Source organism: Musa acuminata, chromosome BXJ3-8 (assembly GCF_036884655.1).
Source record: "Musa acuminata AAA Group cultivar baxijiao chromosome BXJ3-8, Cavendish_Baxijiao_AAA, whole genome shotgun sequence".
NCBI classification, from domain to species: domain Eukaryota; kingdom Viridiplantae; phylum Streptophyta; class Magnoliopsida; order Zingiberales; family Musaceae; genus Musa; species Musa acuminata.
In genome coordinates this window covers 1,432,744-1,452,578 of record NC_088356.1, presented here as the reverse complement: position 1 = coordinate 1,452,578, position 19,835 = coordinate 1,432,744, and the positions used below count along the sequence as shown (strand labels likewise).

The 19,835-nt window shown below is 39.4% G+C and overlaps 3 protein-coding genes across 3 annotated transcripts; all 3 read right to left on the bottom strand.

The window, feature by feature from the left end:
- Positions 1 to 52: 52 nt before the first annotated feature.
- On the bottom strand, positions 53 to 6,551 carry LOC103994086 (thioredoxin H4-1). The gene is made up of 5 exons (XM_018830460.2): positions 6,391 to 6,551; positions 3,727 to 3,791; positions 2,940 to 3,059; positions 1,603 to 1,725; positions 53 to 352 (listed from the first exon to the last, which is right to left on the bottom strand). Exons 2-5 carry the CDS (start codon positions 3,745 to 3,747, stop codon positions 197 to 199), a joined length of 420 nt encoding a protein of 139 aa, XP_018686005.1. The 5' UTR covers positions 3,748 to 3,791; positions 6,391 to 6,551; the 3' UTR covers positions 53 to 196.
- A 400-nt stretch (positions 6,552 to 6,951) lies between these two features.
- On the bottom strand, positions 6,952 to 8,157 carry LOC103994391 (pathogenesis-related genes transcriptional activator PTI6-like). The gene has a single exon (XM_009414713.3). The coding sequence runs from the start codon at positions 7,936 to 7,938 to the stop codon at positions 7,060 to 7,062; it is 879 nt and encodes a 292-aa protein (XP_009412988.2). The 5' UTR covers positions 7,939 to 8,157; the 3' UTR covers positions 6,952 to 7,059.
- Positions 8,158 to 14,517: 6,360 nt separating this feature from the next.
- LOC135644596 (calcium-dependent protein kinase 2) lies at positions 14,518 to 18,852 on the bottom strand. Its single transcript, XM_065162312.1, has 8 exons — positions 18,189 to 18,852; positions 17,037 to 17,180; positions 16,800 to 16,952; positions 15,957 to 16,072; positions 15,343 to 15,510; positions 15,099 to 15,226; positions 14,869 to 14,968; positions 14,518 to 14,717 (listed from the first exon to the last, which is right to left on the bottom strand). The coding sequence occupies exons 1-8, from the start codon at positions 18,673 to 18,675 to the stop codon at positions 14,625 to 14,627; spliced, it is 1,389 nt and encodes a 462-aa protein (XP_065018384.1). The 5' UTR covers positions 18,676 to 18,852; the 3' UTR covers positions 14,518 to 14,624.
- Positions 18,853 to 19,835: the final 983 nt, after the last annotated feature.

Genomic DNA, 19,835 nt, shown 5'->3' with positions numbered 1-19,835 from the left:
GCCTATCACATCAAGCAGAATAAAATTAGATTATTTGGGCATTCATGGTGACTGGCGAGGAAGAGAGGTCATTTTGAAAACCACGACTGACGCAATTCATAGAACAAAAGGAGTTCATGGTACAGATGTGTTTTCTCATGGCGGATAAGCTGACAATTGTTTTGACAGAAAAGATTTAGAGTGCAGGGACTTGGCATTATAGATTTGAATTTTTGGAGCAGGAATCAACAAACATGATTATCTTCTTCTCCAGGTCAGATCGGTTGGCACCTATGAGCTTATCCAGCAGTTGCCCATCTTTCAGGAACAAGAATGTTGGAGTCGCATGGATATCCCACGACGAACTAAATTCCTGAAACATGTATAACCATATAAATTCTCTACAACTGACTTCCAAAACATGATCCAACTTAAATATTTACCCAGGAAAATATGGTGAACAATTTCCATTATTTTTATCTGTTGATCCATAAAATTTCCTAATAAATGAATGTATCACACAAGTAGAAGTTTTAGTCCGAGGAAAAACCAAAAACACTGAAGTTGATCATAAGGATGCAGTTATCAGAATTTTCTGAGATTATATTTTTTATAGCTTTATTATGCATCACATGCAGAAAAGAGCTCACCACGATATCTGAGACAAAGATTACTAGATGTTGGCTGCATCTCAGTTACTGATAAGCTTTCTAAGCTTTTCTTACGCTACTTAGTAGTTTTCTCAAGAACAAAATGTTTTCTATCTGGAGTTCATGTTTTTTATTCTCCGCTTGCAAAAAAATTGAATAGAAAACTAAAAGTCAAGCACCTTTGCAGTTTCGATGAGCTCAAACCTTTGATCTTTACATTTAGGAAGATTGGTGAGTCATCTGAGGTCAGATTATAAGCTCTATAAAAATTGCACTGTTAACTCCACAAATTTATGAATTTCATAAAGCTGAAATAATTGTTGATGCACAAGTTCCTTACGTAGCTTAATGCCTATATGTTTCATCTTCTCTCTGCCAGTGGTGAGTGCCTATCCAACCGGTGCTCAAGTTGGAAAGTTCTTGGCTTTGGTAATGCAGAAATAACATTTAACACCATGCTAACGGGTACGGATACCATAATGCAAAGGCTGGGAAAAGGCAGATAGATAGTGATTCTATAAACTTTTCTATAAGCATCAAATCTTATTCCAAGCCTTATCCAGAACCTAAACCGTGACTTAGCAAAGAAGACAAAGTTCAGAATTCCCTGCCCAAACTAAGACGGACATTTATTTTTTTAAGACAATGCTATGTTATGGTAAACTGATTTGCCTTTTTTCCCATCGTCTCAACTAAGTTTTTCTTGTGAAAAATAATCAAAACATTTCCCACGCTTTGAATAAGAGATGTCTCAATCAATAGCTTTAAGCATACTCAAGGATGACAAATGTACTAATTCGAGATAAGGAAGGAGTAGCAGGTAAAAACTAGGATAAACGAAATCAGGCAAGTAGAAAACTAATAACCTATTCATGAAAAAGATAAGTGACATAATAGTAAGTGCACTTTCAAATCTATAGCAGAATGGACCAGAAAATGCGATGGATCAAATAAAGGTTGAAGCAAATCTTACTGTTAACTCATCGACATCTATCGACAAAAACATCAGTGAAAGATACTTCTCAGACAGCTCCATATACACCGGTGCCATCGCTCTGCATGGGCCACACCAACCTGCACTAAAATTTGCTATAACCTGTGGGAACAAAGGCATATATCACAAAAAAACTACATGTATGTGCAGAAATAAAAATAAAAATTTGAATATTCAGGGTTATTGCTTTCAACATGTAACTGACACTTTCAGAGTCCCTTTTTTTCTAAAGCACTTTCATCACACCAGGTATGTAGTTAGAAGATCCGGCTTAAAATCACCAGGTATGTAGGGCACTTACTAGAATGATAAATTTATATTAGATCACAATGAAGACGAACATCATCAGACCCCATCCAAGTATATCAAACCCTACACAAAGATTGCCAATGGCCGTGTAATTGATTTTACAAGTAATATCCACTTCAACAATGCAGGCTTTCTATACTTGGATTTTCGAAGAAACAATGTTGATATATGAATATAAGATTTTATTTCTGCTATTAAATCAAGCTCAACAGCAAAAACACTGAAGTTATTCTTTTTTGTGACTATAATTTAACCTCATGTCATAAGCTAAAGTGAAACAGGTTCAACAGTGGTTAAGTATTCAGAGAGTATATGCAGATCTATCTCTGACAGTTAAAATGTCACCAGAGCAAACAGGACTTAAAGAAGCATGGTCCTGGTTTGAAAGCCTGCAACTTTGAGATTCCTAGTCCGAAAGAATTTGCATATGCCTTAAGTCTCAAGTAATTTACAAGTGCAAAGGAGGTTAGTGTTTGTATCGAAATTAGCTAGGTTACTTTTTAAAAGACCAAATATAAATTTATAGTGCTCATGTACATTTAACCAATACTTCTTGAATGCAAATAATATGAAACTTAACATATGCAAGATGTCTTCACATGAACTATCTAATTCTGATATTAAAAAAATCAATTTATAATATTTGACCAGGCAGCATAGGCTTCTTTCCATTATCACCTGCCGCCTTTGGGAGAAAAGAGAATAGTTGTGGAATCTTTTGACCTTCTGAAAGAAAAGACTGAAAAAGCAACCTCTAAGAAATGCATCCCCTAATGAGTTCCTTTCTTCAATTGGTTGTGCAATTTCAACCAAATTCATAACATAGAACAGGATATGAATTTCAGTCATAAAACTGCAAACTTACATTGACTGCTTGTATGTGCAAATGCAAGCAGTAGGAGATCATTTAATATTTGGTGTTGACTGCTTGTGTAAGAGGACTCTATGATCATATTTGTTAATGTGATAAATGTACATAAATAAGTGGAACTTTTCAAGTTGCTTACTATCTTCCCATCCTTGTTTGCTTCCGAAACTTTTTGGTCCCAGCCTTCCTTTGAAGTTATTACATGCACATTTCCACCTCTGAAGTTTATCTCATCTTCAAGATCACCCCCTCCACCTTTCTAAAATAAAAGGAAAAAAATAGAAAAGATTACTGAATATTCACCAACTCCTGAGACTAACATCTATATATGTAACATGAGTAAGGTAATTTCCAGAGGAACATGGTAAAAAATATGCAACATCAGACGTTCAGGTCCAGAAAATCATCAGATATATGCACGATAGGTGAAGATAACATTTTATACAATGATGAAAATTCCTCTAGCAGTCAACGGATAAAGCATGAACTTGCAGGCTCTTGCAATGAGACAGATGAAAAATGCGACTGGAGAAGAAATCATGTTAGTGCATAATAATATGTTTGATGAAGCTAAAAGTCACAGGCTTTATCGCTGCAACATTACTACTCAGAGAACCATTGCTAACTCATATACATACTCCATAAACCACAATAATCTTTTACTAAATTCAGAATTTCCTTCTACAACACATACAATGCACAGTTAAATTCATTCACATGCATTGACTTCTGAACTATGAGAAAAACATATCTGAAAAGCACAAGTAAATAGTGAATTAAAAAAGGATATCGAGATTGATTATAAAAACAGTGGATAACAACCAAAAGCATGTGATCCAAGAAACATCCACAATACAAAATGCTTAAAACTACAAATTCATAGCACTCATCATGGGTTCTGATGTCATCTATGGATAATTTCTCACTTTTCCTGAACAATTTCCCATTCTGGTTAGAAGTTGAGTCCAAATAATCAGACCACCAGCTGCTTCTGGGAAAACAAAAACAGAAGAAAGAACACATCAGTAAAAGTTAAAGTTCATGAACTGATGCAAACAATCAGATACTGAGAAAAGAAATTCCAATTAAAAGTAAAGCATGCCCAAAATTACGGGTAAAGAAACAAATTGCACACTATGAGGATACTGCAGTTAATAACCATGAGAAGCAAAATAGAGAGTACTAATATTCAAATGAAATCAACCTTGGTTAGGTTGTAGCACAATTCTGTTGATGTCCAAGAAATCAAACCATATAATGCAGTATATGGCAGAACCCAAACGTGCAATTTTTTTTATAATGGCCAAAGCCTATTGCATAAGAAACCAATTTAGAGAGACCATGGCCATGTTACCAAGAGTACAACACTGAAAACGGATAGGGTTGACTGTTATGTATACTTCAGTTTGAGCAATACTCATGCAAAGCTTTTGAAAGTATATGTATACTAAATGAGTACTTGTGGAAAACCACTTGTGTCAGCATATAAGGTTGTCCCACTTCTCATTATAGCTTGAGATTAAGTTCAACATTCATGTAACTAGGACATGCAAGCTTTATTGCCAAATGTATCATTTAAGATTACCTAGTCAAGAATTGAATTATTGCAGAGTATTTTGATACGATTCTTTCCAATATCTTCTTGTTTGCATATATTGTCAAGAAACTTTTGCATTATATCTCATACAGTCAATGTTCACTCTTGAATAGTTTATAAAAATAATGATTTTTGACACTTACCTACTACAAAAGGGAAAAATGTTGGACTTCTGACCATTATGACCCACTACCCTACCCACCTCTAACTTCTACAGATATTCAAATATCCCCAACTTCTATATTCCAACACATTGCTTCCATCTGTTCAATTGTGAATTTCAGTACTTCTATACCAAACCTTTTTGGAAATTGCAAATAGCTATGTTCCTTCCCATTTTATCCTTTTCCATTTACAATGTACTTCACTAGCAATCCTTCAAGCCTCAACGATATGGGTCAAATCACACCCGACCAGCAAGCCTGATGGGCATGTACTTGGATCCCCTTCTCGCAAGTCAAGGGTTTGAACCCTTGCTAGGTGTCTCGTGCGCCCATTGTCATTCAGCCTTCATGACAATCTGCCACCCCTAGATAGGATCCTGATGTACCTGAGTGGCACTTGGAACAAGGAAACCCAATATGGATCAAATCCATGATCAGGGCTCACTATGAGTGAGAACAATTTCAACACCTTCATTTTGTCTCAAAAACGTTGAATCTTCGTTCTTTACCTCTTGTTTCATTTATTTTCCTCCACATGAACCACCCATTTCCCAAAATAATGATATCTTAATCTAACCGCCCACTTATTGCTTGTCATAATGAATCGTATTCCATAGCTTACATTTCTATCACGGGTGATAAGTCAACATTTGGTCGGTCTACCATTGGTGCAACCGCGTTGGCACGTGAGGAATTGTCCGCTTTGGGCGGTGGTCGTACCTGCACGATTTTGCCCTTTCGAAGCTCGTGAGCTCCAAAAAGCACCTCTGAGGGTAAGGGTGATTCGATGGACTTATGAGCCCTTGGTTCCTCTACTCATCAACCAATATGGGACTAAATATCTTTATTAGTATTTCCTCCTATAGAGGAGTTAAGGGCCCAGGCTCTCCTTCTAGCGTCAATCTAATAAGTCAATATTTGGTTGGTCCGCTATTGTTGCGACTCCATAGGTGCGTAAGGAATTATCCGCTTTGGGCGATGGGCGTACCCATACGATTTTGCCCTTTCGAAGCTTGTGAGCTTCAAAAGGAGCATTTGAGGGTAAGGATTATCCGACGGACTTATGAGCTCTTGATTCCCCTACTCCTCAATGAATGTGAGATTAAATGTCCTTATCAGTGCTCCCTCCCGTAGGGGAGCCAAGAGCCCAATGCCCTCCTTCTAGTACCAATTTGATAAGTTAACATTTGATCGATTTGTCATTGGTACGATCCTATAGGGGCGTGAGGAATTGTCCGCTTTGGGCGGTGGGCATACCTGTATGGTTTTACCCTTTCAAAGCTTGTGAGCTCGATGCCTCTGAGGATAAGGATGACTCGACGGCCTTATGAGCCCTTGGTTCCCTTACTCCTCAACCAATATGGGATTAAATATCCTTATCAGTGCTCACTCTTATAGGGGAAGAGTGCCAATATGTAAGTCAATGGTGCAGTCCTACACTTGAGTGCTGTGTGTACCGTGTGGGTGGCCCAAAGCACCTTTTGGAGCTCATAAGCTCCGAAAGGGCAAAACCGTACGTCCACCGTCAAAACAGATAATTTCTCGCGAGTCTATGGGGGTCACACCAAATGTTAACTTATCAACGGAAAAACCATATATAATGCTATGACAAAGCGATAATTTTGCCTTAAAACTTTCCCATTCGTGTATGCAGGCCGATCTGCCACAAAAACGAACGATTAAGACCAGGAATAGATGCAACAGTTTCACACGGGAAAATTAAGTGGAAAAATGAATGAGAAGGCAAGATCTATCTCAATTTGCCGACGGATCCAGCAAGAATCGAGGGCAGGGGAATGAACCTACAAAGATCCGCTTCAAGTTCGTACCTGGTGGTGGCGATGATGCGAACTATCGATCTCCGCGGCAGTATCCCGATCCGAAGTGCAACGATCTGGGGTACGATGACTCCGCAAATGGATCTGAGGAAAATGATGGTGAGTCAAGTTTGAGGCCTGAGAAGGAGGAAACTTGGTCGACCGAGCAGGTCAAACGGCAGTCTTCCTTCTTCTGCTTTTATAGGCAGATGCCGACCCAAACCAAACCGGGCCGTACATTGACGATGCCCGCATGATTGATCCGAACCCGACGTTGTACCCTTCTTGGACGCGGGTTGTTTCAGCTAGTTTTCTCGGATTTTGGTGCGGGCCCAGCGAATCCGATCCATTAGGGAGCAAAAATTCTACATAGATGGGAATCTCGAGATGGTGCCACGTATCTCCCGATCGAGGGAGCCGCAGGATTCAGGCCGCGGGCCCACAGCTGGGCCCTCCCGCCACCCCGATCGACGGCTCAAATGGTGCCACGCATGCCGCAATATGGCGGCTTACACGTACGTAGCACGACTTTTGGCGACAATACACCAACCAAATGACACAATAATAAAATAGCATAAGGTTAGGGTACTGTATGACATGATACTTTTGTTCTCCCCATCTCAAGGAGATAGAAATAATATAATAGAAACTTACAATTCTCACCACCCTTTAACTATCTATTTACCGTTCACTCTTGCGATATGTTCTCGTTTCGACTGTAACAAGGCAAGGGCAGTATCGGCATTCGACTGCCGGTAGCAGGAAATCTTCCGCGGCGAACTCCGCGAACTCGTCGCCTGCGTCCCCACACGGCCACTTCGGTGGGTACAACTCCCTTGTGTGTAACGGTGGATCGACGCTGAGCCCGAAAGCGTCGACGTCGCCGTGGCCCAGGACGTCGAACGGCGTCTTGTCCATGCCGTTACAGAGGACCGACGTCGGGGAGGAGAACGGGTTGTCGGAGGCGGCAGCATCCTCAACGGAGGAGAAGTCCCTGTTTCCGGCAGCCGCCGCCGTTCCGGCGGGGAAGTTGGTCTCGGCGCTGTCTCCCCTGAGCCTGATTGCAGCAGCGTCGTACGCGCCGGCAGCTTCCTCCGCGGTGTCGAAGGTCCTCAGCCACACCCGCTTCCTCCGCGTTGGGTGACGTATCTCCGCCGCCCATCGGCCCCAAGGTCGCCGCCGGACGCCTCGGAACCGCTTCCCACAGCAGGAGCCCGAAACCGCCGCGAGCGGCCGCCTGTCAACCTGCGCCTTCGCCTTCGCCGCCGCCACCTCAAACCCGATCTCCTGGACGTGCCTCTTGACCCGGCGCATGGCAGCCTCGTTCTCGTCGCCGGAGGAGCCGGTGGCGTCCGCGTCGGTGCAGTGGATCCGCACGACCTTTCTCCCGCGGCCGATGGCCACCGGGACCGTCTTCATGGTGGGGCGACGTGCTGCTGTTCTCCGGAACAGAGAGGAGAAATCTACATCCGGTTTTAGCGAGGGGTTATTGGCTGACCGAAGGCATGACGTAGAGGGAGAGAGAAGACGAAGCAAAGAAATCTTATTTATCGTGAGCATCGAATGCTCCTCGTTCGTATCTCTGCTTCATCAGTAGCAAATTCACAGGTCAACACCAAATCTATCAGCTTCGTCTCACCTGCCTCCACTTCTCTGTTACAGATTCTTTACGGTCAACTTATGTCTTGGATGACCAAGTTTCTTTGCTGACACACCTGCATCGTGAACATTGTACTCAAATGCATGCAAAGATCGAAAGATCACTGTACTGATTCCCAATTCTAGTAGTTGTTTTACCAATTTGCAAGTTGGAGTCTTGTGCAGAACACTTGATGAAGTGAACTTTACAGGGCAAGGTGCTTCTGAAATGTAGAATCATATTGCTCATGTTTCCAGTCATTAGGTTGCTTGATACTTGCTGCATTGATTGATATGAAGATATTAACTTCTTCTGGAGATACATAATAATAAAGGTAGAAAAACAACCATGATAATTTTTTTCTAAATGAATTGCAACAACACACACATCTTTCTTGCAATCAGCATTTTTAATGGATATATATACCGGCCAGCCTTGCTCGATACAATGTAGAGAAACATGGTGAGCATACAAGACAGATGAAATCCTGGAGAACACACATGACACTTCTTTTAACAGGGATGATGAGATTTTTGGTGTAATCAGTCTCCCCCCAATCTTCGGCATACACAGTCTGCAAGCTGCTGAAAACTGATGACACCATCTCATTTTCAGAGTCAGGCCATGAAGCAGCTGAGATATCGCAGAGACTTCTTCCCTTTCTGCACATAGATGTTAAAGGTTAATGAACAACCAGTTTTGATTTCAATATCCCCTATATCAAACTACCATAATTGTAGAACAAATTTCCTAGTAAAATTTTTGGCACGGTTCAAAATACCAGTCGAACATATACACACCGACCGGTTTTTACTGATCCAATGAGCTTATCGGGATCTATATTTGTATTTAATGTTCATCTCATGCCATGGCTCGATGAGTGTAAGAGTGGCACAGATAAAGAAGAGATTAAAGAGAATGTAATGAACCTTGGTGCTACTATGCTCGATAGAATGTTGATTATTTTTATCTTGCACTTTGTAGATCTGTAGTTAGATTTCAGCACATTAAAAAACAGAAGGAAGAAATGTGACGGTAATTGTTGAGACTGCATTCTAACTCTGGAAACAGGATGTCTGGATCCGAATTCAACACCTGAAGAAAAAATACTTCTCACTTTCTGATGTGCAGTGCCTCCATGGAGTTATCATTACTGGTTATGTTCTTTTACAGCATGAATACAAAGAGACTCTAATCACTGAGGGGTTATCTGTTCATTAGGTGAGGTTTGTTCTTGAAACTCTTCGAGAAAGTTGATTTTTCCCTTGCACTAAAGCATGAATGCTATAGAATCTGATTTCTAACACCACTTCTAGATCTTAACTAGAAGATTTTAGTTCTACATCAAGTCGAAGAAAGACTTCCAAATTTAGTCCAAGATTCCGGTTTTCTAGAGCTGAACCAAAGTGACATCTATGATTCAGATTGCAATGCTACTCAGCTGAAACAGATAATTGAGCCTCATATATGAATACTCAAAATGATGGCATCTGAGTCCAAAGATGAAACCCTTAATATATTTTTTGACAAGGCCATAACACAAACTGGTTTCCGAAGAGGATTAAGGTACTTGTATTGATTTATGCAAGGAGAACACATCAAATGAGGTGATTCCATCATAAACAAAAATTGTGTTTGTTTTCATGCACCACATCTGGATATTAATTCTAAAATTTTCCTTATAGGCAATTCCTAAAACAACAATAAAAACAAAATTTTCTAGTCGATTATCCTGAGGGAAGTAAAATATCATGTAGTAGTGCTATAATCAAAGCTAGAGATGCCACCTAACTTGAAAGTGTTTTCCCTGTTAAGGTAAGATCTGAACAGTGCAGGTTAGAGAAGCATCTGACTCTAATATTCCTCAGACTTCAAAAATTAACCAAAACCGAAAGGAAAGACATCTAAAAAGAGGTGATGTATCGATGTTCTGACGCTACGTATCAATCTTGTGTCACGGGAATGGTACAACATAAAAGGAGAGAACATTTTGGTTGCATTTTAAGATATAAGAAAAAAGGCCCAGATTAAAAGAAATTAGGAGAAAATATCTACTTATAGTAGATCTGAGTGTTCAACTTATTGGGAAGCCAAGTCTTCTGTGGATGCTCCCTGAGAAGTTAATTACGAGTGATTTTGAACCAATCATCACCTGACACTTCTAGACTCATACTTACCACAACATGATAAATGGGTTCTAAATGGATATTTACAATACAATGTAAAAGAAAATAAAACCTATCAGTCTAAGATAATTTGATACTTATTCTCTATGTCCTATATTTCCACTTAAAATACCCTACCTTGCTCTGAATATATTTAGTCTTATGATTCATCATTGGTTCTTGATAGACTTTTCAAATACTGAGGTAGATGAAGATATTTGTACTGAATAGGATGTTTTCTTGTTAATTAATCGGAACACATTACCTTCAGAGCAGTTAAACTCTTTCCGAAACCAGGTTCTTAACCAATGTCATACGACAAGATGATGATCTTAGTTTATTGTTTCAGGAGGAGTGATTATGTGCACCACCATTTATCAATTGGAGATAAGTGTGTTGCATTGAGCCTGCGTGTGATAATTAAAAATCCTACTTGTGCAATTACTTCGACATCAACTTTGGTTCATCGATGCAGGATACCTATGGAGATAACTCTACACTATTCATTGATGTGCGAGCTTATGTCGGAACCTTATGATCCTATTAGATGCCTAAATACAAATCAAGTTTAATTGCCTTAGAGCAAGAAGAAATAGATTGAACCCTGTAGCTTAAAGATGAGAGGGGTGCTTGTTGCACATAGACATGAGTGTCTGACCTCACAATGGTACATGCAAAACCCCAATATGGTTCACTGGAATGCCCTGAAGATTGCATTAGAAAACCTTTAGACTGAAGCAAACTTTTGAAGTTTCGAAACCTAAGAGATGTTCAGAGATGCCGCCAGATTGAAAATTGTACCATTATCTCCAAGAATTATAATTTCAAGATGTGAATTGATTTCATAACCCGAAAAGCACATCAATTATAAAATGAACCAGCATATGCTCAACATGTATATATTTGAAAGCTCTGCAGCATGTGTAAACTGTTTCCTTGCCTAAGTATACAACGTAGTGATCCTGCAAAAACACTTGAGATAATTGTACATACACACTGCCTCAATGTTGTGATCCTTGAAACATGCAAAATGTAATGCTGGAAGAGATTGAACAAAATTAAAAGTCAATTATAGAAGCCACTTCAGGTGAACATACATGATACAATAAAAATGCAATTGCGTGTTTACTGCCTCAATGTTGTGATCCTTGAAACATATAAAATGCAAAATGTTGAAGAGTTCAATAAAGGATGTATTAGGTTTTGCCTTACCGCCTCTATAGCAAGATCCTAAATGTCTTATGGTAATAGATATCTATCATTCTCACATATAATCATAGATGGAAAGAAGTCCATTGGATGTGCTGTAAACATTGTGTTATTACCATATAGGCATTGCTGCAGATCTGGTAAGTTTTCTTGGTTAGGACTGAAAAAAAGGTTCACCTCTGTCTATTACATGTATCACTATTAAGATCAGATTCGAGTAGTCTATGAACTATTTAAGATCTAATTCAATGAACACTAGTAGAAGAGCATGTGAGCTTTCAGTCTATCGAATTATGAGTGGATTAAGTTTTCGTCGTAAGGTCTACATGTAGTTGTCGTAGATTAATGTATAGAAGAACCAACAAGCGAATAAACCATATCATCCGCAAACTGAAATTTGGATCAAATAGTGAAAGAAAATGAAATGCAGCAAGGAAGAACCATTTCTTACCTTGGTGGACTCATTGCTTTTATAGCGTTGGTAAACCATGAACTCCTCTTCAGTTCCGAGGCTGGTTGAGGGCCTGAACTCAGCCTTATTGTGTTTTTTGTTTGCACGAGCTTTCGAGAAGACCATGGAGTAGTCGGGTGTAGCTGTCTTTTGATCCCACCCTCCAAATTGAGGAACAGACCTCCATTCCTTGTTCTGAAAGGAGACAATTCAACCGGTAAACGGATGAACATAGAGGCAAAGGAACACAAATGCTTCAAGCATTCAATGTCTAATAGTAGGATTGCAGAAAAGCATCTTGACATGTCATGCAGAGTTTCTATGGATCACAACATTGAGGCAGTATCTCCAGTAATAGACATCAGATAAACTTGCAACAGAGAAAAAAGAAGCAGCTTAACATGGCCAACTCCTTAAGCAAAGCTTAAAGAAATAAGGGACAGTGGTGCCAAATCTAAATGACTGAAAGAAATGGAAGAGTTCTCATTCTCTCTCTAGGTGCATTACATATCCACCTGTAGTTCTTAGTCTGATAGAAGAAAACAAAGAAAAAGAAATAAATTCACATGCATCTGAAGTTTCAAACATTTTTGGCACTAGCTCAAAATTAAACAGATTCCAAAATGAAAAAAAAGAAAAGAAAAATTCTATTTCATATCTTGCTCTGATATCCAGTGAACAAGAACATGTTTCAAATTTGCCTAGAAGAACAGCTGGGCTATTTTGAGAAGAGAAAGGCTGATTGTTAATACAAGCGAAAAAAGCTTGATCCTCCAAAAAATTATAGTAAGAAAGTGACAAAGCAAGGCTAAGTCAACCATCTCCAACTGAGGATAACAGTACAGGGAAACAAACACAAGCTTTAAAGAGTAAAAATAAGAAGGTAAAATTTTCATGATGTATTGTTACACCAGATGAAACTCATCAGGTGGTAACGCTCGATTATCTATATCTACTGACTTCAGATATTAACAAAGGAGAATTAAAGAACTAATTATCAAAAACAAAACAAAAAAGGTATGATCTTCGTGCTAAAAAATTCGAAGACTAATTATCAATTCGTTTCAAACATCAAAGAAGCAAAGGGAAAATCCTTTTCTTTTTTTCTTTTTTATGCTTGCTAAATCATGTACCTCCAAGCGCTTCGCCATGATTCTTCCCTAGAAAGGGAGGATGGGAAATGCTTGGAGAACTTCTCTGTCAACCCGAACACATGGATTTATAGAAGAAGCGTTTGCATGCCAAGAAGGATTGCTTTTGACAAAACCATGACCACCACTTTGTTCCATGATCTTTCTAAAGCCTATGGAGGAATGTTTCAACCTTCAATTCACCTACTTTTGAGGATGTCCATGTTTCTTCTCACTCATTGTTTTCCTTTTCTTTTCTCTGCCCTCCATTTCCCCCCCTCTATTTATAGCTTGTAAGAAGACTTCAGTTAAACATGCAAAGCAAATTGGTGGAAGAGAGGCCAAGAGGTGTGCTGAGCTTGTTTTCAATCTCAATTGTTCATTTATGCTGAATTAACACTATGGGGCAGTACTCTTTGCGTAAACATATATAGCAACCATTAAATCTGCTCCGCAACTATTTTTTCCGTCAGTGATCAAGATCAAGATGAGCCAAGGTAGCCAGAAAATAAATAAGCCAGCAATCATGTATTTGATCTTCCTGGGATCCATGTATTCCTTGTTTCTTCGGTAGTTCTTTCGAGATCTTCTTGCGTATCCAAAAATGATGGTTGTGATGCATATGTTAGATTGAAGACAGTGAACTGGTTCAAACCATGCAGCTTTCATGTCATCATCCACATAGTTAGTGCTGATGCTCCATAGCAGAATAAGCTTATGACAAATATTTCGATAAATATCACCGATATGCGCATAATATATCATTTTCTGGAAAGCCTACCTAATCAACTGATCTTAATTCATCACACCTCTACAGCTTTACCAGCTTCTACTTCAAGAATTGTTCGGCAGGAGACTCCTTTAACTCAAAAACTGTGTTGAGATTATTTCTCACTCTCAATCCACAGTTTGATAAGTATTACTACAGAATTAAGGATGCCAAATATAGTTGTCATCATTTCAGCATGGAGTGCAAAACCATTTCATATATCCACTGCAAAAGGAAGCTAAACTTCATGTTCTACCATTTCTGCTGTCAATGTTATTTATATTTCACATCCCATATCATTTTTTCCTCTTTAAATATTTAAAAATAAAGCTATGTACATTGACCCTCCCCAGACTCTGCATTGACAGGAGCCTTGTGCATTGGACACCCCCTTTTTTTCGTTATCCCATATCATTTGAACAGTGAGGTTCTCAATAGATTATTTTCCGCCATACTCTGCCAATGAGGAAGGATTTTATTCAGGTTAACAACACCTTCAGCTTGTTAAAAAAAAAATGCATTCATGTATGTTTATAAGATCCATTTGCAGCTGCTGGAGGTTTACACACTATTCACTTTGCAAATTCTCTAAATCAATTAATCTATTGTAGGGATTAGCTCACATGAGATTGCTTATTTCTATCATGGACTTCAGAAAAGCTGACACCTTCAAAAGCCATCAAGATGTTTGAGATTTTCTCCACCTAACTTGATCCCCACAAGCAAGATTTTGTACATGAAGATTATGAATATAATTCACTATGAAGCTGTTCAGGTTCTTTTGTCCTCTCTTGATTAGCTTACAATCTTATGAATGATTTCTCCAGCATGCCAAAATATTGGATACAACACTGTTCCTCTCATTCCTCTTCTCTGTATATGGTTAAAGAACCACATCTCTTCTCTTTTTTGGATTTGGCTCCGGGTTCCCTTTTCTCATCATGGCCGCAAACTCATCATAATTTATCCTTCCATCCTGTATATTGCAAGAGAGCAGGAAAAAAGATCGTGTTAGTTTTGTTTCTTCAAACAGCTATTCATATACAAATTGGCTAGGCCTCTGAGCTCTACATTAATTATCTAGTAATATGCTGATTCATGCTGTTGCATGGTCTCTTTCTACTTACATTATCCACATCGGCTTCAGATATTATGTCCTTGATTTCCTTTTCATCGTATAGCCCCTTCTCTTTCAGAGCTTGCTCAAGTTCTTCCATTGTAATATATCTAAAGAAGAATAAATAAAACTAATCAGAAATTGATAAGGTCATCAAATTGTTTGATCTATCATCCAACATTAGCAATGCTCATGGCATGTGATAAGTTGTATGGAATTCTCAGTGTGGTCAAAACTTACCCACTGTTGTCCTTATCAAAGTACTGGAATGCTGTATATAGATGCTCTTCTCTATCCATTCTGTTCATGTGCACCGTTGCTGTAATGAACTCCTCATAATCGATAGTTCCATTCCCATCTGCGTCAGCCTGTGTTAAGAAGTTATTATATTGTTATAGAACCAAAGAGTTAGTGCAACAGTTAGGCTCTTTCCTTCTACATTGATTGAATTATCTAGAAAGATTTGAATGCATATAGAACATACAGCTTCCATTAGCTGCTTGACTTCATACTCCGATAGCTTTGTTCCTTGCTTAGCAAGACCTTGTTTCAGTTCTTCAAGAGTTATGGTTCCACTATTGTCAGAATCCATATTCTTGAACATTTCCTTCAGGCCTCTGATCTCCTCCTCTGATAAGCATCCTGCTATTACCTGCAGATATTTAAATTTAGTAATAAAAATGCATTAAAAGATCACAACTAGACCCTTGTGACTGATGAATGCCTTTCTTCTTCCAAAAAGTGACCCAACAGCTTTCTAATTGTTTTTCCTTGAAAAAGATTTTCTTTTAGAATGAAAAGATGATTTCTTTTTAAGCTTTCATGCTCAAAATAAAAGAAAATCTTGTGCGATATCCGGCTAATTACTATGTTTTGTTGTTAAACTTGAATCCAGACCATAAAGTTAATTAGTATCACATCCAGGTCAATGAATTACCTGTGGTTCTAATTTCTAAAAGAAAAAGGTGAGGTGTGGTATGATTCCATCTCCACTAGTGATCCTTGAATTGTTTCACTAAGCAATACTAGTCAATCATATAGCAAATTCTGTGGACCTTGAGTTGATGCAATATGTCAACAGGAAAGCAAGAAGTTTACCCTTAAAGCAGCTTTCTTAAACTGGTTCATTGCTCTGAACTGTTTCAGTCTGTTGAGAACAGCATTGTCAAGTGGCGTATCAGGTGCTTCTCCATCTTCTTTGATCCATGGATGGTCTGAATTGTAAGTCATAATTAGATGAGAACTATCTGCAGTATTTATTATCATCAAGATATCCAAGGAAAGAAGCTGTGTATTCAAAAACATAGCAAGAGACTATACTTGTGGTATGAGACTCTGGATATAACTTATATGGCATTTTGTCCACCCCTCAAAAGGAATAGAAAAGAATAATAAGAAATGAATGTTCTCTGTCTTCGAAATTAAGTCTGCCTTGATTTTGTCAAGAACAAGTAAATACTATGTTGACTACCAATTTGGCCTTTGCCTAGTGATCAGAACATGTCTGATTGAAATATGGATACATTTTTTTTCTCTTTGGATAAATTTTTTTACTCCAAGATTTGCAGCTAACTAATTAGTCTTTTTTACAATAATCAAAATTTGATTTATGCAATGCAATTGCAAACAGTACCATTACAATCTGCACCAGCAAAGCTAGGAAGAAACATAACTAAAAATCTTAAACATGCATCAGTGCCTATTACTATGACAAATGAAGCCTAGAAATCCTATCATGAAAAGCAGAAAACTCTGAGAAATGTTCTGCTATGCATATGAAAATAAATGAAACCTACTCTTGCAGATTGATTCACAACTGAAGTATGCTTAATTAGGGCACAGCACCAAAGTTGACCTAGATCAAGTCCTCGTCGAGCAAAAAATAATCTATTGATGCTGGTAAGTTACAAAATATGCCATTGAGATGAAAATAAATCTTACTGAGAACTTCGAATGCTGTTAACCTCTGTCTGGGATCTAACTTCAGCATCTTTCTGACAAGATCCTTGGCACCAGGTGAAATGTTAGGCCATGGATCACTTGTGAAGTCGATCTGTCCTTGTAGAATTGCATTGAAGATCCCTTGTTCAGATTCTGTTGGAATTAATATTAGTTTTACCCTTCATTCTCACAATTTAGGGAGTATAAACCGTAAAAAGTTGCATAAAAGAAAATTACCAGCCCAAAATGGAGGAACTCCACAGAGGAAAATGTAGAGCATCACCCCTATACTCCAAATATCAGCTTCTGGCCCATATGCTCGCTTGAGGACTTCAGGTGCTATGTAAAATGCACTGCCAACTATGTCTCTAAATACCTCACCTGTTTTGGACAGATTTTAATTAAGTTGTTAGCTATAGATGACATGCGAACCAGATAAGATTAAATGCTGCATAAGCAAAACACTAAAGACAATTCCTCCCAAAAATGCAAGAGTACAGAATTTCTTAATGCATTAATAGTATCAAACTCGTTTTGATATAAACATGCTTCATTTGCTGGACTATTATTTGTTCAGTTGGAGCAAAGGCCACCTAAATATTTTGTAGGCTTTATCTGTAAAAGGTAATATGATATCAGTCTGGAGAAGGCATTTACTGCAGATCAGGGAAGAGGTCTTTTATGTTATCTTCCTTTCTATGGGAGAAATCATGGTAAGAGAACACATGCTCTATGAACTTGAATTGACATGCTATGGCAGTAGGTGATAACATCATTCCCTATGCTAATTGCTACAGGTTTAGTGAAATTTACAGCATTAAATTAAGGTTAAACAAAAAAAAATCGGGAAAAGATAGCAGTATGTCAATGGCAAATAAATTTCATGATAATCTGTAGACAGTAAAACTGTTTAGAGGCCACAGAAGTGATGAACAAAGATGCAGAAGACTCGGTAGAAGTGATTGAACTGTTCAATATTGTAACATCACATTCAGATCCGTGTACAGAGAGGAGCAGGCAAGATTAAAGTTTCGGTGCTTGCTTGTAGTCCATGAGGATTAGATGGGTGAAAGTGTTGGAGAAGATGAGCATTAACTGTTTAAAGACAACATAGTGTAGATCACACTGTATGTTGCAAACATAGTCGAATTTGAAGAATCTCAGAAAGCTGCTGGAGTTGCATATGGATTCATGTCTATGCTTAGCTTCAATTCCATTTCTAGTGGTGGGTATTACACCATTCAAATGGAAAGCAATTTAGAAGGTTTAGCTATTCTCATAGCAGAATTTGCCTTGTTTCGTGCAGATGCAAAGCAGAGTTTCATTGAATCAACACAGAAATAGTAGCTAGAACAAGAAGGAAGAGAGAAGAGGATGGAGAAAGTAAACCTTGCTTGAAGAAGACCGAGAGCCCGAAGTCGGTGGCCTTGAGAGGCGCGTCCTCGTCCTTGTTCAGCAGCAGGAAATTCTCCGGCTTGAGGTCTCTGTGCATCACCCCCATGGAATGGCACGTGTGCACGATCTCCACGATCGTCCTCAGCAGCGACGCCGCCGCCCGCTCCGTGTAGTGGCCCCTCGCGATGACCCGATCGAAGAGCTCCCCGCCGGCGCACAGCTCCATCACGAGGTGCACCGACTGCTTGTCCTCGTAGGCCCCCTTCAGCTCGACGATGTTGGGCTGCCCCGCGAGGTGGTACATGATCTGGACCTCCCTCCTCACGTCCTCGATGTCTTCCTTGTTGGCGAGCTTCCGCTTGGCGATGGTCTTGCAAGCCAGCTTCTCGTCGGTGGCCTTGTGGGTGCAGAGATGGGTGACGCCGAACTGGCCTCGCCCCAGCTCCTTGCCGAGGGAGTAGGTGGCGCCGACGTCCTCCATCGGGCGGCCGAGCACGGGGCCGATGGCGGCCGGCTTGGGCGGCGAGGTGCAGGTGGCGGTGGAGATGGGAGCGTTCTGGATGGGGGCGGCGTCAATGGGATCAGAGCCCGAGGTTGAATCGGCAGCAGCGGCGGCATCGGGTGAGGCGGAGTCGGCGTCCTCCTTGGTGAAGCAGTTGCCCATGACGGAGGAGGAGGAGGAGGAGGAAGAGGAGGAGGAGGTGATCGGCTACAAGGGACGAGGAGGCGGTCGCATGATAGAGGAAGGGAGGAGGAGGACAGAGTGGATATTGGTGGTAGGAGGGAGAGTTTGGGGTTTGGATGGGAAGAGGGAGAGGGAATGAGTTGGAGAAGGGGGAGTAGAGGCGTAGAGAAATTGGCGGGAACCAACCGTCCTTTGACTATTATGCTTTCTCTCTTATCTTCTCCCTCGTTTTCTTCGTATTTTTGGCGCCAAGAAATCGGGATTTATACGTAGATGATTAGTGTCTTCTTTATATGATACGTAGAGAAATTGGCGGGGAACCAACACGTGGCAGAACTGCGAGTACTATACGTAGACGATAAGTATCCTATTGGAATCCCGTATGAAAATGTCGATAATAGCTCACTGAATCGCTTGGGTTAATTTATGTTTTTTATATAAAAAATAATATTTATTTATTTTTATAAGATTTTCAATATGTCGAAATTTCGAGTTTAATGATATTAATGTACTACATAAATGTGAAGTGAATTATTTTCTCCTAACAAATCTTGGAATTAGGCAGATGATAAATGATATATATGAGAGGGGATGATATATATATATATATATATATATATATATATATATATATATATATATATATATATATATATATATATATAATTGCATTGACACATATCTCGGTCAATTGATCTAATTGATCTTTAATTTGTACAATGAAATCACCCTCAGGATTAATCTCAAGAAAAAGGTCACTGAAGAGAGAAAGGATGATGGGAAAACATGAGTAATAGAGAAAAGAGAGGATGCCGTTGCAGTAGATGCTATTTTTATGTACCTTTATGCCATCTTCGAGCATAGCTCGATCCGATCTCGAATACATAAAGTCGTTCACATGGAAACTCGAGTGGTGGAAGTAAGCATCGAGTCGGGTTAAGTTGTGGGTCTCAGTC

Excerpts from the sequence above, each read along its gene's own strand:
- LOC103994086 (XM_018830460.2), bottom strand. The coding sequence starts at position 3,747 with ATGGGAAATTGTTCAGGAAAA. Across the intron at positions 1,726-2,939 it reads CAAACAAGGATGGGAAGATA|GTTATAGCAAATTTTAGTGC; the intron begins GTAAGCAACTTG and ends TTGTTCCCACAG. Across the intron at positions 353-1,602 it reads TAGATGTCGATGAGTTAACA|GAATTTAGTTCGTCGTGGGA; the intron begins GTAAGATTTGCT and ends TACATGTTTCAG.
- LOC103994391 (XM_009414713.3), bottom strand. The coding sequence starts at position 7,938 with ATGCTCACGATAAATAAGATTTCTTTGCTTCGTCTTCTCTCTCCCTCT.
- LOC135644596 (XM_065162312.1), bottom strand. The coding sequence starts at position 18,675 with ATGGAGGACGTCGGCGCCACCTACTCCCTCGGCAAGGAGCTGGGGCGA. Across the intron at positions 15,227-15,342 it reads TCAAGCAGCTAATGGAAGCT|GCTGACGCAGATGGGAATGG; the intron begins GTATGTTCTATA and ends TTCTTAACACAG. Across the intron at positions 14,969-15,098 it reads TTTGATAAGGACAACAGTGG|ATATATTACAATGGAAGAAC; the intron begins GTAAGTTTTGAC and ends ATTCTTCTTTAG.